Source organism: Carcharodon carcharias, chromosome 26 (assembly GCF_017639515.1).
Source record: "Carcharodon carcharias isolate sCarCar2 chromosome 26, sCarCar2.pri, whole genome shotgun sequence".
Lineage (NCBI taxonomy): Eukaryota > Metazoa > Chordata > Chondrichthyes > Lamniformes > Lamnidae > Carcharodon > Carcharodon carcharias.
The window spans coordinates 23,522,517-23,537,603 of record NC_054492.1 but is presented as its reverse complement, the minus strand read 5'-3'; the positions used below and the strand labels follow the sequence as shown (position 1 = coordinate 23,537,603).

Genomic DNA, 15,087 nt, shown 5'->3' with positions numbered 1-15,087 from the left:
GAGAATACTGTGCATTTTACTTCCGAGAATTCTACAGAATGATTAAATAATTGCTGCTTTATGCCTGCTGTGTCCTGGTTTTGGCTGTAGAATAAAGAATGGATAACTCCTGGCAAAAAAAGTAAAGAATGCACTAACATTGCACAAAAAGGCACAATATTGTTTAACACTATGTGTCATATTAAGCAGTTCCAGGAAACTGTCAGCCTCTAGTGCGATATTTAGCTGCCCTTTCTCTTAACCACAGAATGTTGACCCTTACTCAAGACAACATATAAACAATCTCTCTACTTTCCTCTGTGCTAGATTGAGAGTTGGAAACGCAAGGCTGCAGAGACTTGTTCCACCACCAATGCACTGCTTACTGCAGGTATGTGAATGCAGTCACTCCATTCCATTTAGGTATAGAGGGTCCAGCGCAAAAAAATGCAATTCATCCTCAGTCCTACTATGGCCAGAGTCTATGTACTGTAATCCACCAATGAGCTCTTCCTTTGCAACCACTAGCTACTGTATCCCATAAAGGATTAAAAGTTCCTTCTGCAACCTTTGCAGAGAAAACATAATCGAGCAATGCTTTTGACATTTCTAGAACTCTCAATCACAATTCCCTGCTCAACAGAGAATGAGTGTGTACTTAACTAAAAGTAATATGGGAAACATTTAAAACTTAGTCCCATAAAGTAACAAGGGAAACAACAACCTAATAAAAATAAGACTTTTACAAGTTTACTAGCAGGCTCTTCTAGCCAACGTTCTGGACTGTGTGCAGACACATTGGAGAAAACCACTCAGTTAGCACCTTCAATGGTCCGTGCTTGTTCAATTGTCTCCACTTAGATAGGCTAGCCCTAGTCCATGGAGCCATACTCCAACATAAGTCAATCCCTTCAGTACAGGCAGGGAAGCAGTAAGGTGCAAAGAATACAAAAGTGTTGTTTTACAAAGAAAGTGTCATTAGAATAGAGCAAGCATTATGGAGGTAAAGCAACATGGTTTAATTTTTTTTTCAATCACATAACTGAGCAGGTAGCTCACATAAGGAGCAATCCCCGGTTGTGTCTTTTCATAAGGGTATTCTAGTTAATTCAAAAGCATTTTGTTTCAGAAAAATAAATTCATTGTCCAATAATTGAATTGAACAATTTAAATAACACTGCTGGAAGCATTTTGCGCTTAAGGGGGGAACAAAAAAATTAAACCTAAAGAATTTCAAATGAAGAGTAGAGCAAATTATAGTCCTGCTTCAACCTCTTCCAAAGCAAGTGTACAGGACTTGCTGCAGTATCCAGAGTAAAAACAAAGATGGATGTCCCCAAACATTCATGCTGATTAGTGCAAAATGCTTGCCATTTATAGCGGCTATAGGTTATAGTCACAGAAAAAAAGAGTAGCCAGCATCTCATACCAGTGAAACAAGAATAAATGGTTTTCCTTTGGATACTATTGTTGAATAAGAATACATTTGGCTAACAAAAACAAAAATTACTGGAAAAACTCAGCAGGTCTGACAGCATCTGTGGAGAGGAACACAGTTAACGTTTCGCGTCCGTATGACTCTTCATCAGAACTGATGAAGAGTCATACGGACTCGAAACGTTAACTCTGTCTTCCTTTCCACAGATGCTGTCAGACCTGCTGAGTTTTTCTAAAAATTTTTGTTTTTGTTTCAGGTTTCCAGCATCCACAGTATTTTGCTTTTAATACATTTGGCTACATTACCCTGAGAGAAGGATTATGTTTCCTGTTTGACATATTGTCTGTTTCTGTTCTAATTTGAAAAGGGCAAATAAAGACTTTAAAATGGTAACTAGCACAGAATAGAGACGAAATTTGCCACTTCTATGTTTGATGTTACATTTTGGTGCAATATTAAATTAAGTACTTTAATCTTGGCAATTCTGCCATCTCACATAAGGAGCAATCCCCAGCCCTTTGGGTAACATGCAATAATGCAGTTTTTAAGCACAAATATCATACAAAAGGCTGGAAGTTAAATAGAGAGCAAATTGAGGAAAGTGCTGTCTAACAATGTTCTTTCCTGGGAGTGGTTAAAGGTAGGAACGTGCAATTGTTCTATACAGCATCCCAGAAGAAATCAGCAGATTAGTCTGTCCCATCTTCTCAATTTAAGACTGCTGGTACTACAAAGTTGGGGCGGGGGTGATTGATAAATGTCTTTACTGTCCAAATTCCAAAAAGCATAATGCTAAAAATTACTGATGAAACAATGCTGTTAATTAGATAGAAAGAGAATCAATGTGCAGCAATACCACACCTTTCTCCCTTAAATGGGCCAACAAAGAAACATACAGATAATTTCATTTTGTTATAAGTTCTGTTAACATGGTAAAGCAATAACCAGTTTTAAAATACTTTTCTCATTAGATTTGTTTGAAGTGACCATAGGAAGGTAGAATTTAGCATTCAGTTTGAGAGTGAGAAACTTGGGTCGGAAATAAGCATATTAAACTTAAATAAGGGTAATTACAAAGGAATGAGGGCAGGGTTGGCTGCAGTGGACTGGGAAAAGAGTTTAGCAAAAAAGACGGTTGATGAACAATGGCAGATCTTTAAGAAAATAGTTCATGACTCACAACAAAGGTATATCCCAGTGGGGAAGAAGGATTCTAGGAAGGTGATAAACCAATCATGTTAACCAAGGAAGTTAGGGATAGTGTCAAACTGAAAGAAAAACATATGTGGCAAAGATTAGTGGTAAGCCAGAGGATTGGGAAAGTTTTAAAAACCTACAAGAGATGACAAAAAAAGGGAGAAAATAAACTTTGAGGGTAAACTAGCAAGTAATATAAAAACAGACAGTAAGTTTCTTTAAATATACAATAAGGAAGAGAGAGGCCAAAGTGAACATAAGCCCCTTAGAAAATGAGGCTGGGGATGTGATAATGAGGAACCAGGAAATGGCAGCGGAATTGAATAAATACTTTGCATCAGTCTTCATGGTAGAAGACACTAATAGCATTCCAAAAATACTAAACAATCAAGGGGCAAAAAGGGGCAGGGGAGGAAATAAATAGAATAACTATCACTAGAGAAAAAGTACTAGGGAAACTAATGGGGTTAAAGGCTGATAAATCACCTGGACCTAAAAATAAAAAATACCTGGAAAAACTCAGCAGGTCTGGCAGCAACGGCGGAGAAGAGTACAGTTGACGTTTCGAGTCCTGTTGAAGGGTTATGAGGACTCGAAATGTCAACTGTTCTCTTCTCCACCGATGCTGCCAGACCTCTGAGTTTTTCCAGGTATTTTTTATTTTTGGATTTCCAGCATCCGCAGTTTTTTTTGTTTTTAGTCACCTGGACCTGATGGGTTGCATCCTAGGATATTAAAGGAAGTAGCTATAGAGCTGGTGGATGCACTGGTAGTAATCTTCCAAGAAGCCTTCGATTAATATATATTGTAAATAATTGTGGCCCTAGCACTGATCCTAATAGTATTCCACTAGCTACAGGTTGCCATCTTGAAAATGCCCCCCTTATCCCAACTGTCTGTCTTCTACTAGTTAGCCAATCCTCTACCCATCCTAATATACTACGCCCAACACCATGGGCCCTTATTTTATTAAGTTCCCTTATGTACCAAAGACAGTCAAAAAGCAGGTAACTATAGGCCAGTTAGCTTAACATCTGTCATTGGGAAAATGTTAGAGTCTACTATAAAGGATGTAATAGCAGAACATTTAGAAATGCATAATATAATCAAGCAGAATCAGCATGGTTTCATGAAGGCGAAATCATGCCTGACAAATTTATTAGAAGTCTTTGAGGAGGTAACAAGCAGAATAGATAATGGGGAACCAATAGATGTAATGTATTTGGATTTCCAAAAGGCATTTGATAAGGTACCGCACATAAGGCTACTTAATAAGATAAGGGCCCATGGTGTTGGGGGTAGTATATTAGCATGGGTAGAGGATTGGCTAACTAATAGAAGACAGACAGTTGGGATAAGGGGGGCATTTTCAGGATGGCAACCTGTAACTAGTGGAGTGTCACAGGGATCAGTGCTGGGGCCACAATCATTCACAATATATATTAATGACTTGAATGAGGGAAGTGTATGTACTGTTGCCAAGTTTGCTGATGACACAAACATAGGTGGGAAGATGACAGAGTCTACAGAGATATATAGACAGGTTACGTGAGTGGGCAAAAACTTGGCAAATGGAATATAATGTGGGAAAATGTGAGGCTATGCACTTTGGCATGCAGTATAGAGGAGCTGAATATTATTTAAATGGAGAAAGACTACAGAAAGCTGCAGCACAGAGGGATTTGGGGGTCCTCGTGCATGAAACACAAAAAGTTAGCATACAAGTTCAGCCGTTAATAGGGAAGGCAAATGGAATGTTGGCCTTTATTTCAAAGGGAATGGAGTATAAAAATAGAGAAGAAGCTATACAAGGCACTAGTTAGACCACACCTAGAATACTGTGACCAGTTTTGGTCCCCTTATTTAAGGAAAGATATACTGGCATTGGAGGTGGTCCAGAGAAGGTTCACTAGGTTGATCCCAGGTATGGAGGGGTTTTCTTATGAGAGGTTGAGTAGGTTGGGCCTGTACTCATTGGAATTAAGAAGAAAGAGAGGTGACCTTATTGAAACATAAGATTCTTAAGGGGCTTAACAGGGTAGATGCTGAGAGGTTGTTTCCCCTTCTGGGAAACTCTAAGACCAGGGGGCATGATCTCAGTAAGAGGTCACCCATTTAAGATAGAGATGAGGAGGAATTTCTTCTTTCAGAGGATAGTAAATCTGTGGAGTTCTTTACTGCAGAGTCCTATAGAGGCTGGATCATTAAGTATATTCAAGGCTGAGATAGACAGATTTTTAATCAGTAAGGGAATCAAGCGTTATGGGGAAAAGACGGGAAAGTGGAGTTGAGGATTACCAGATCAGCCATGATCTCATTGAATGGTGAAGCAGACTCGATGGGCCGAATGGCCTACTTCTGCTCCTACATCTTATGCTCATCTTAAAATTCACCGACACCATTGCACTTACAATATATGAGAGGGGAAGGAGGAGAAGGTGGTGGCAATCATAGGCTAATGGGTTCTTCTTTGTTTGCCCTTTTCAGCTAGAAGAACAGACCGAACAATTGAGAAGCAGGCAGACATGCCAAAGGTTTGGCCAGTGCACGATGAAGTTTAGGTATTAGGGCTTTGTGTCACCTCAGCACTGAACTCAAGCCTTGAAAGCAACATCCAAATTGTCTTAATTAACTATCCATAACCAGGAAAGCTAATGTTAAGTAGTAATGCTTTGTGCCCATTGTAGCTAAAATCTCTCAAAGCCTCTAGAATGGCTCATACTGAACAATTCTGTCAAAAAAGTGGTGGTTTCAAGGCTTTATTGTTTGTGATAGTTTCTCAAACAAAATAACAGCATTACATTTCTAGAAAGAACAGTTATTTGATTGTAAGGTGTTTGCATTTCATAATATTTAAATCCCTCTGGAGGCAGTGTTAGTTTCCCCTGAGAAAGGAGGGGAGTGAACATATTATTCATGTTCCCAGACCACCAGCATGGGCTCCTGTCTACTTCACTGATCTTCAGCACTCATCCAGAGAGGTGCATCAGCAGTGGACTATGACTGGATTTCACCACTTTCTTTGACCCATGTACACACAACTACTCAAGTTACAAACCTGCACGTGTGGCACCTCGAGGCACCTTACAGAGCCAAGCTATGGTGGGAAGGTTGGGAAAGGTGACAAAGCTTCAACTGAAAAGACATATTCCAAGGAGGCTTAAAAAAAAAGAGATGTAGAGATTTAGGGAAGAAATTCCTGACAATATGGCTAGTCAGTTTAAAGTTTTACCACTAATTAGGGGGCTGGGGTCAGAGGAAAGGTTGCATGGAGGGTTAGAGTCAGAGAACTAAAGGAGTCAAAGAAGCTTCAGGTTGGAGGAGGTTACAAAAGGTGGGCTGGGGAGATGAGACCTTGAATGGATTTCAAGATGAGGATAAAGAGTTTAATGTGTTGAGGGTCAGGGAGCCAGAATGTATCAGTGAGAATGGCAGTCTTGTAATAAGTTTTAAACATTGGAGTTTATGGAGGGAGAAAGATGGGAGACCAGCCAGGAAGAAACTGGAGAAAAATCAAAGCTATGAGTGAAGAAAGCATGAACAAAGGTTTCAGCTGTAATGGGTAGGTGAAGTGGGTGAAGAATATACAGGACAGCCAAAACAGGGAGGCTTTGTTGAAGAGGTACTTCTAAGTACCCCTCTAAGCCAAATTTCTTTCCAGATATATGTACAAAGTAAGTTAACATGCTAGAGTAACACAAGGCAATAGTTGATGATCTATTGATGGAATAGTGAGAGGGCCAGTTAGAAATAAGTGGAGAGGGGAATGTCCAAGGAGCAAGGTGTCAAGATGATTGCCGGGAAGGGGACACGACAGTTGGGTTGGTTGCTCTGGATAGCCAGCGATAAATTCTGCAACCAGAGTGGTAGTGATTACCAATTAAGGAGCAGGAGGAGGTAGAATAGGGCTTTGAAATTAAGATGTAACTAGCTCAGTGTTTTGAGGACTTTGAGGGGAAAGCTAAATTGCACATACAAAATTTGAATACTTTAAATGGTAAAATAGTTACAGATGCTCTGATTCAAAGCTGTAAATTTAATTTATATTTTTTGATGACATTATGATTAGCTAGTTATTCAAATGCCGTGGATCAGATTGTGCCACAATCCCAGGGATGTCTCTATTTTTTTAAAAGACAATTTACATGCTTCAGAAAGAATTTCATACTTCAGTAATGAGCATTTTTCTTTAACATTAGAGGAGCAATGGAACATTGCTACTATTCTCAGGCTTAACTCATGGTAAGCCAAAGATGTACCCAGTTTCCTTTTCAAAGAAGTTTAAACCAGGAACACAGTAAGAACTTTATAACATGTTAAATATACTTATTCGTTTGGTTTAGTGTAAAATAAAGCATTTCTCTTAAATAACTGAATATAATTTTTGCAGTGTAATTCTTTCCTTTCCCCTTCACTTTTAGATCCTCTTGTCAATCATATGGAGATGGTGACTGAGATAGTTGTCCCGACCGTGTGTACCCTTTGCATACTGCTCAGCGCTATATTACTGATGTTCCTACTTCGGAGGCAGTAAAAAAACCCAGATTGCTGTTGTGAGAATACAATGCTAAATGTACAACAAAAATAGATGACTAGCTACTTCAGCAAGTTTGTTAAATTATGACAGTGTTCAAACAACCAAGTTGATACTTGTCTATTGTCACTTCTAAAGACCTGATGGCTTTATTACTAATGAACAAGATGACCCATCACTGGAATGGTAAAACTGCAATATAAACAAACTCATCAACCAAACTCCCGATTCAAATTCCATGGCTGAGGTGAAGGAGTTCGCAACATGATAAAGTGATTCCACTTCCAATATTTTCTTCCCCAATGGGCTTGGTGCCCAATCCAGGTCTATATTATCAAGGTTTCACTACGGATTTAGGATAACAAATATTACAAGCAAATAATAACAAATAAGCAAACAACACAGAGCAGGTTCTTTCAGAAAAGCTATTTCATCATTAAAAACATTATATACTTTTAAAAAATAAAAAAGGTACACATTGACAATAGGATCAGTAAAACTCTCAGCCTGTGAGATGAAAAGGCCTGAACAGAAGAAATCAGTCAGTCAGTCCATCAGTGCGTTAGTCTAAAATCTGTAACAGCTTGGTCCAAGTACAAAATTTAGAAGCTATAATTATTGGGCCAATATTTAGACCAAACTAGAGCAGTTCTCAACTGTTACAAATTTGCTTATTACTTATACCATACACTTCATAGGTATAAATATTATCTTCATATTCAGGACAATTTTTATTTATTGCTATGTTATAATAGACATTAGAGTTGTTGTGAGTCAGATTTCAAGGACATTTAGTTTGGTCTGGTTCAAATACAATGGGCTGAGAAAACTGGGATCTTGAGGCTATGAATATAACTTTGTAAAACAAATGTCACAAGCACCAATAGTTTTAATTTGTCCAATTCCAATTACCCAACAATAACACTACACAAAACAACAAATGCAGACAGAAATAAAAGATCATACAAAGTATGTCACTCAAAATATATTTAAATTTAACCCACGGTGTGTCATTTTTATGAAATGGAATTTAGATTCTAATTTTAGTAATACAAGATTTTTTTTAAAAAAAGAATAAATTTGCAGTTGATTTAAGAATATTAATTACTGAGTCGTGTCAACTAATTTGATTCAGACACCAGATTGCTGACTGAAATTAATGCAAGAAACGTTACTGCTTGAAGTTGCATGGAATTTGACAGAATTATTACTTTCGGGGCAAAAACACCTCACAGATTCTGTGGGTTTTTTTTAAGCAGACGGGAATGCGGACGCTGGAGGAGAGAGCATCATGCCAGTTCATTTCACTTTCACTAAAGGAAAAATACCAGACAAGACAAATCTGTTGGGTGCAGTGCAAAAGCAACACTAAGTGGCTCAGCACTCTTACTGGTCACAAGATGGCAGAAGATCTTAGGGTGACTAATATCTGGTATAAAAGCAAAATACTGCAGATGGTGGATATCTGAAATAAAAACAAAGTGCTGGAAAATCTTAGCCTGTCTGGTAGCATCTGTGGAGAAAAACAGAGTTAACATTTCGAATCCAATATTGCTCTTCTTTGGATTTCTGTTTTTATATAACTAATACCTGAACTGTGCTCAGTAACTGCAATAAACCGGCTGAATTCCCACATGCAAAAATGTCACTGTGTGTTTATCCTTTGAAAGTGGGGGGGGAAAAAAATCAATTTACACGATGGTTGCAATTACCTTTTCTTCTAAAGGTTTATACGAAATGTGCCTGACTGCAGCTGATCACTGCGTTGTAATAAAATGCCTCCTCGTAATCACTGTTCAAAGTTGTATCATCAACTGTCAGATCTTAAAAACATAATGGGGTAACAGTATTAGTGATAGTGATACTCTTTATCCATCTTGCTAAGTTTCTTCACAATACATTTGAAAGTGTACTAAACTTTGGATTTAGGAAGAGTTCCATCAACTGGTCAGATTTCCATAGATTGCAAGGATTAAATGACCACGCACATTTCTAAATAAGCATTTTGTCAAATCAAACCCTACATATATAGTACAAAAGTGGGTCAAAAACATTCAGATGAGTACCGTGATATATTCTGAATATCAAGCACCATTTATATTTTTCAGGAGGAATAATAGTGTTGGTTTAATCCAAGTTGTGACAAACACAGTCCACAGTAGTAACTGTCCCGTCCTAGACTATGAAAGAGAATATTCAGTCAAGTAAATGTCTACCATTTGTTTCAAGCCATCTCAAATGCATGAAAAAAAAAAATGGATTAGAAAAGCTTACATATATTTAGGCATGGGACTTTCAGGGAAATTACATAGCTCCACCACTCTCCTAACAACTAACTGTTGGGTGGGTGTTGGTTACAGTAGGTTAACTAAATCTTTATTAACAAGTAGAACTATTTACACATGTACAGTAAAGGGTACAGGCTCGGAGCTATCTCCAAGCTTAGGTCTTAACCAGTCTCCGCTCAACACCATGCTGACCCCTGGGTCTGGGTCATGTGCCTTCTTACATCACTGTGAGGGTAATACTATACTCAGTCCCACATTAACCCTGTATGTGCCAGACCCTTATTCTACACCTTTCCCCAAGTCTTTATTCAATGTATATGGAGTTCACTAGTTTACTTCATGCCTTACATTATCTGTCCCTTTTACATTATTGTTACCACATTATTGCTATTACTACAATATTGCCATTATTACAACATTCTCACTACCCATCTCCCCCCTTCAAGTCCTTGAAGTTACAGATTCGGGCGGTCTGAATGCCTTATCGCCCTTCCATATCTCATTCGCTGTTCTGTCAGAGGAGTGGTAGGCCTTGTTGGTTCTGGTTCGTCCTGTTAGTTTGGAGATTGGACTGGCATTTGGGTATGCTTTCATTCCTTTGTATTGAACCGCACTTGGTTGGCTCGGCTGTTGTATGGATCAATGGTTGCTGCTACTCTAAATCATTTCTTGCAGGGTGGGCGAGCATTGTGCTCACCTCCATGTTGTTTCTTTCTCTCTCCGTGTAGGCTGTCTCGATGTCCTCTTTGGCTGAGGAAGAGCATTCCTGAGGTGAGAAGTGGTTTAGTGGTACGCTCACCTCTGCTTTTTGTCGAAGGTGGGAGACTGCTACCAGGTTCCAGCATCCCTTGTGGTCATGGCATGCTGGCTGGAAGCTGCAATGTGTGCAGTGGTCAGTGTTGATCAGCTGTAACATCGTCGTAGTTAGAGGCTTCTCAGACTGCTGGTCACTCTCTTGTACCACTTCCACTGGAGGCATCTTGGTTGTCTTGTGGACGGTAGGCTGGTCTGACCACTGAGGATTTTCTGGGACCTGCAATGAGAATGGACAAATCTGCTCTGCAACGAGAGAAGAGAGTTCAGAGCTGAAGTCCAAATCTGAATACTCTTTAGTGTTTTAATGTTCAACTACTCCGTGCCACCGTGCAATACTGGTTGTCAAAGACAGTGGTTGTCTTGACATCCTCTGCCGTCTGGAGGAGATTCAAGGCTATTGAGGGCATCCCTGCTCTGGAGAGAAAGGATGGTTATGGATGACGTACATCAATTCAAATATCTGTTTTCTGCTACACCACAGTGGTTTTAGGACCAAGCCAATGACTGGAAGTCAGATTCCTCCTGCTCCACAAAGTGGAATGTCCATCGTTCAAAGCCAGAAGTCTTTGAGCCATGGTTCCTTGTCCGAGAGGACTGTCATGCAGGCACCTGAATCTAATTTATAATTTGTTAGATGGTCACTAAGATGTTTGTATTCCAGAATGAGAAACCACAATCTTTGACCTCACCCAAGAAGCATGGCCATTTGTTTTCTGGGTTTTCAGTCTGTAAAGTGGATTTACGTTTGGGCCTTCTGTGCGTTTCTGAGGTTTTGACATGTATAGTTTGCCATAAAGTCTAATCCTGTTATAGTGGAAACTTTGGGCTGTACTTGCAGGATACTGATCTCTCCAGTGAGGGCGCTTTGCACCACAGCACTGGCAAGGTCACTCTGCTAGCCAGTTTGGGAATTGCTTTCCCTGGCTTGGATTGTTTATCTTTCTGGCCTGATAAGCTGGACCGAGGGGTCTTCCTGCCCATGTTTTACTCTCTTCCCTTAGGGTTGTCCTATGCTGCTTGGGGAGTTTGGGCAATCTAAGTATCTGAATCGCCTTGTCCAGGGTTAGATCTCCTTTAGCTTGTAGGAGGTCAGGGAGCGCATCGTCTGTTACATCCACGACTATTCTGTCTCTGATGAGTTCAGACTTTATTTACACTCCTCTGCCATCCTGTAGAGAACATTGATGAAGGTTTGATGAAGGTTCCTCAGGTTGTTGGACTCTTATTGAATTTAACTCTCTCCAGTATTTTATTGCATCACAAGTTAAAATAAATGTGAAAAAGAGTTTAAAACCTCCTGGAATTTGGCAGATGACTCATTAATACCTGGTCTTACAATGATGTCATCTACAATGAGGCCTATAGAGTAAAGCAGTGTGTTCACCTGCTCTTCTTCTGACTTTATATTTAAACCAGAAGCAATGGTGTATCTCAAAAATCTTTCCTTCAAAAACCCCAATTTCAGCTCTGAAGAAGGACTCTAAAAATTAACTCTGTTTCTTTCTCCACAGATGCTATCAGACCTGTGTTTTTCCAGCATTTTCTGTTTTTATCCCCAATTTTGTGACTGGTCTGGACATGGGGTTGGTCCAAATTGAGTTGGAAGTGTTGAATCGTGATCCAAGCTAAATTTTTAAAAATCGTATGTGCCACTTTAAGAGCTTATAGGATTTCAAGATGGTGTCACCATCAACTCTGAGACAAAGGGATTTCCCACCCTTGCTGGTTTTGACAGGCTCCGCAAAATGGCAATGTTGTGCTTCTTGAAAACTCTTAGAAATGGCTGCCTGGATCGGCTGTGTGCTGACTTCTTTCATTCTGCGGTTTGCTACGACGAATAATGAGATGTTCGGATTTAAAGTTATGCTTGCCGTTTTCCAAGCTGAACGATCCTGAGAGATATTTAAATAGTTTTTTTTTCTTGTTATCTTACAAATTTGGAGGCCATGTGTTGGGGCTCTGACTGGGGAAAATCGGGTTTTAGCGATGGGCTTTCCTTCAACTCTGACACTGAATTAGGGGAAGGGGTCTCAGGACTAGCTGCAGCCTGGAACTTTAAAAGATTTAGCTCACCCTTGCAGGCTCTGTGGACTCAATGCCTTGAAGCTGGACTTCCAAGGGAGATTCAATGGAGTCTTCTCCTACAGTAAAAATCTCTGCCTTCAGCTTCCTGGCCTTTCCTCTAGAGCGTCTTCTGGTGAATTTTTTCTGTGTCTTCAGCTTCTGTTGGGAGCTTCTCTCAGGTCAGAATTTTTGTTGGAAGTTTTTTCTTAGTCTTACAGCATCTCAACTGTTTCAGCATTTTAGTGAAATTGAGGGTTCTCAATCCCCAGCTGCCACCATGTTAGGAGGGTGTTGGTTACAGAACGATGTCTCTTAAAGAAGTCTTCAGTAGGTTAACTGTTAAGTCTTTTAACAAGTAGAACTGTTTACACATGTACAGTAAAGGTTACAAGCTAGGATCTACTCCATGCTTAGATTTTAACCCTTCTCTGTTCAATACCACACTGATCCCTGGACCTGGGTCATGTGCCTCCTTACATCACTGTGTGGGCAGTATTGTATTCAGACCTTTATACTACACTAACTAAAACCATAAGTTAAATCTGTGACCTTTGTAGGCTGTATGGGCGAGATTTTAATTCATTCAAAACCCATTTACTTACACAGGGTTATAAATTGGACCAGTAACTCGGTACAAGATGATGCAGCTATATTTGCTCACATTTAACTATGCTACAGAAGGTTCACTGTTGTGCTCATCTTGTTACAGCACAGAAACAGAGATTGATGGATTTTTGTTAAATAAAGGTATTAAGGATTACACCATCAATGGTGGTGAATGGAGGTAGGTTACAAATCAGCCTTGATCCAAATGAATGCCACAATGGGCTGAATGGCCTATCAGATACTATGCTTATTTCGTAAGATTTTCACAGTTTTCATTATGGGTCAACAGGGCCATCAAATAAAAGATCAGCCAATTTGAACACCAAAGGAACATAGTTTTAAAAGAACAAAACGAAATTGGGCTAAATATGTATCAGGTTGGTAATGTCAGTACCAGGAAATGTAAATATTTCTCAGGAATTCGACTGCGTAAAAGAAAATACCTGGGGTACTAAATGTCACATGATCCACTGGCGGCCTAGTGTTGAGCTGCCACACGGTCTTCAATTCTCTCTGCCCGTGGCAACTAATAATTTCCATTCTCCACATGATGGGGTTTTCACTAAAATACAAGAAGTTAGCGTCATCAGGAAATCACTTCCAAATATTCAAAGAGCTGCCACCAGTATTTCTAATCACTCCAACATCCAATGCTTTAATAATCCAGGGGTGCCCAATCTTTTGCAGCAGAGGTCAGATACACATGCCACAACTACTGAATAGGTCATGCACGGTTAAAACACTAGGTCAGGCAATATCATAAAGCATTCAAACATCACAGGATGTGTGGATACTGGCAGCATAGTGTGCACAGTTGTCCACAGATATAAGACATTCACATGTTTGAAAAAAACTGAATGTTGACTATTGATTTATTTACATCCCCCTCCCGAATCTAAGTTCCATGGAACAATTATAGGCTCCTATATATTGGTTGACTTGCTTACTCCTTCCTTTCCTCTTTAGCTGGCTCATGCTCCCTACGCTTGGATCACAGGTTGAGCTGATGTTATTTTCTCCAAATTTGCTCTGTTTCACTGTTGTACATCACCATCCAGTCTGGCTGACCCATCACCGTCTAATGTTCTGCTCTGCCAGATATGGTCTATCACTATCCTGTGTCTTCCACCACTAGGTCTACTCTGCTCCATCTTTATGTTCTTGTCCTTTGGAAACCGCTGTCTAGCTTCCTTCACTTTGGCATCTTCCTTCCTGCATTCAAGAAAGTTATTACCTTTCTCCCCAACCATGTCTTTCCCTCCATTAACCTAACTTCAAGGTTTTCCCCTTTATTCCAGCTTACTGAGCATCCAGTGCTTTTTATCCTTCATTATCGTGAAATGTTTTGAAAGGTCTTCCCACTTGTGCTGTGTATTAATCCCCTTTTTCCAGAGCACAACTGTTTCTCTGTAAACACTTAGACCATTTTAGTTATGATTCTTACTTCTCATAGAAAGCATTGATCGTCGTGGGTCTGATTGGCAACTGAAAAACATGCTGTTCATCAAATGGATTGTCCTTGTAGTATCGTGAGCAGGACCTGTCACCAGAGAGACATAGTACATTTTTTTTTACACAACCAATGAAACTGCAATGAAATCAAGAGAAACCTGCAATAATTTCACAATCACTCAACCCTCTGTGAAAAACATGGGATGTACAGACAGTCAATTCCTGTCCTTACAACCAAAGTCAGCATCATTAATCTTAGTGTGTCAAGAAATATAATATTTACTGTAGGCTGGGGCATATAAGTTGACTTTGAAGCTTCGAAAAGAAAATCCTTCCAAAAATGGGGGTTGACTTATTATTGCTGCAATCTATGGTACCCCATAGAAACAGAATACGGAAGGAGGCCACCATCCCATCATGTCCTGGTTGGTTCCTTGCCACAGCAATTCAAAACTAATGCCACTGCCTTGCTTGATCTCTCTTCATAATCTTTTACTTTCATCTGTTTCAAAGGGATTTCAAACTGCAATCTATTTATTGGAGTTCAGAAAAAGTTACACCACTTAAAGCTTTCTCTTGCAGTTTGAAAGATCATTTTACGATGATAACTGAATCACAATCATCCACCATGGATCCACTAATTTTCAATACGAACTATTTGAAATTCCCCTTCTTCCCAACTCAAAATGATTTTAACAACATTCATTATCACC

The 15,087-nt window shown here is 39.6% G+C and overlaps 2 protein-coding genes across 4 annotated transcripts in view; one reads left to right on the top strand and one right to left on the bottom strand.

Annotated features, from left to right (window-relative positions):
* The window catches only part of LOC121269854 (lactase-like protein), a 39,396-nt gene extending 31,903 nt beyond the window's left edge, over positions 1-7,493 (top strand). The window contains exons 12-15 of the mRNA XM_041174892.1: positions 307-370; positions 3,525-3,557; positions 6,845-6,856; positions 7,036-7,493. Coding sequence (XP_041030826.1) covers positions 307-370; positions 3,525-3,557; positions 6,845-6,856; positions 7,036-7,148 — 222 coding nt within the window. The 3' untranslated portion in view covers positions 7,149-7,493. The remainder of the gene's footprint in view (positions 1-306; positions 371-3,524; positions 3,558-6,844; positions 6,857-7,035) is intronic.
* The window catches only part of zwilch (zwilch kinetochore protein), a 36,041-nt gene that overhangs the window by 3,937 nt on the left and 17,017 nt on the right, over positions 1-15,087 (bottom strand). For all 3 annotated transcript variants that reach the window (XM_041175148.1, XM_041175147.1, XM_041175149.1), the window contains 3 exons: positions 14,367-14,462; positions 13,366-13,484; positions 8,861-8,971 (listed from right to left, as the gene is read on the bottom strand). In XM_041175148.1, coding sequence (XP_041031082.1) covers positions 8,877-8,971; positions 13,366-13,484; positions 14,367-14,462 — 310 coding nt within the window. In that variant the 3' untranslated portion in view covers positions 8,861-8,876. The remainder of the gene's footprint in view (positions 1-8,860; positions 8,972-13,365; positions 13,485-14,366; positions 14,463-15,087) is intronic.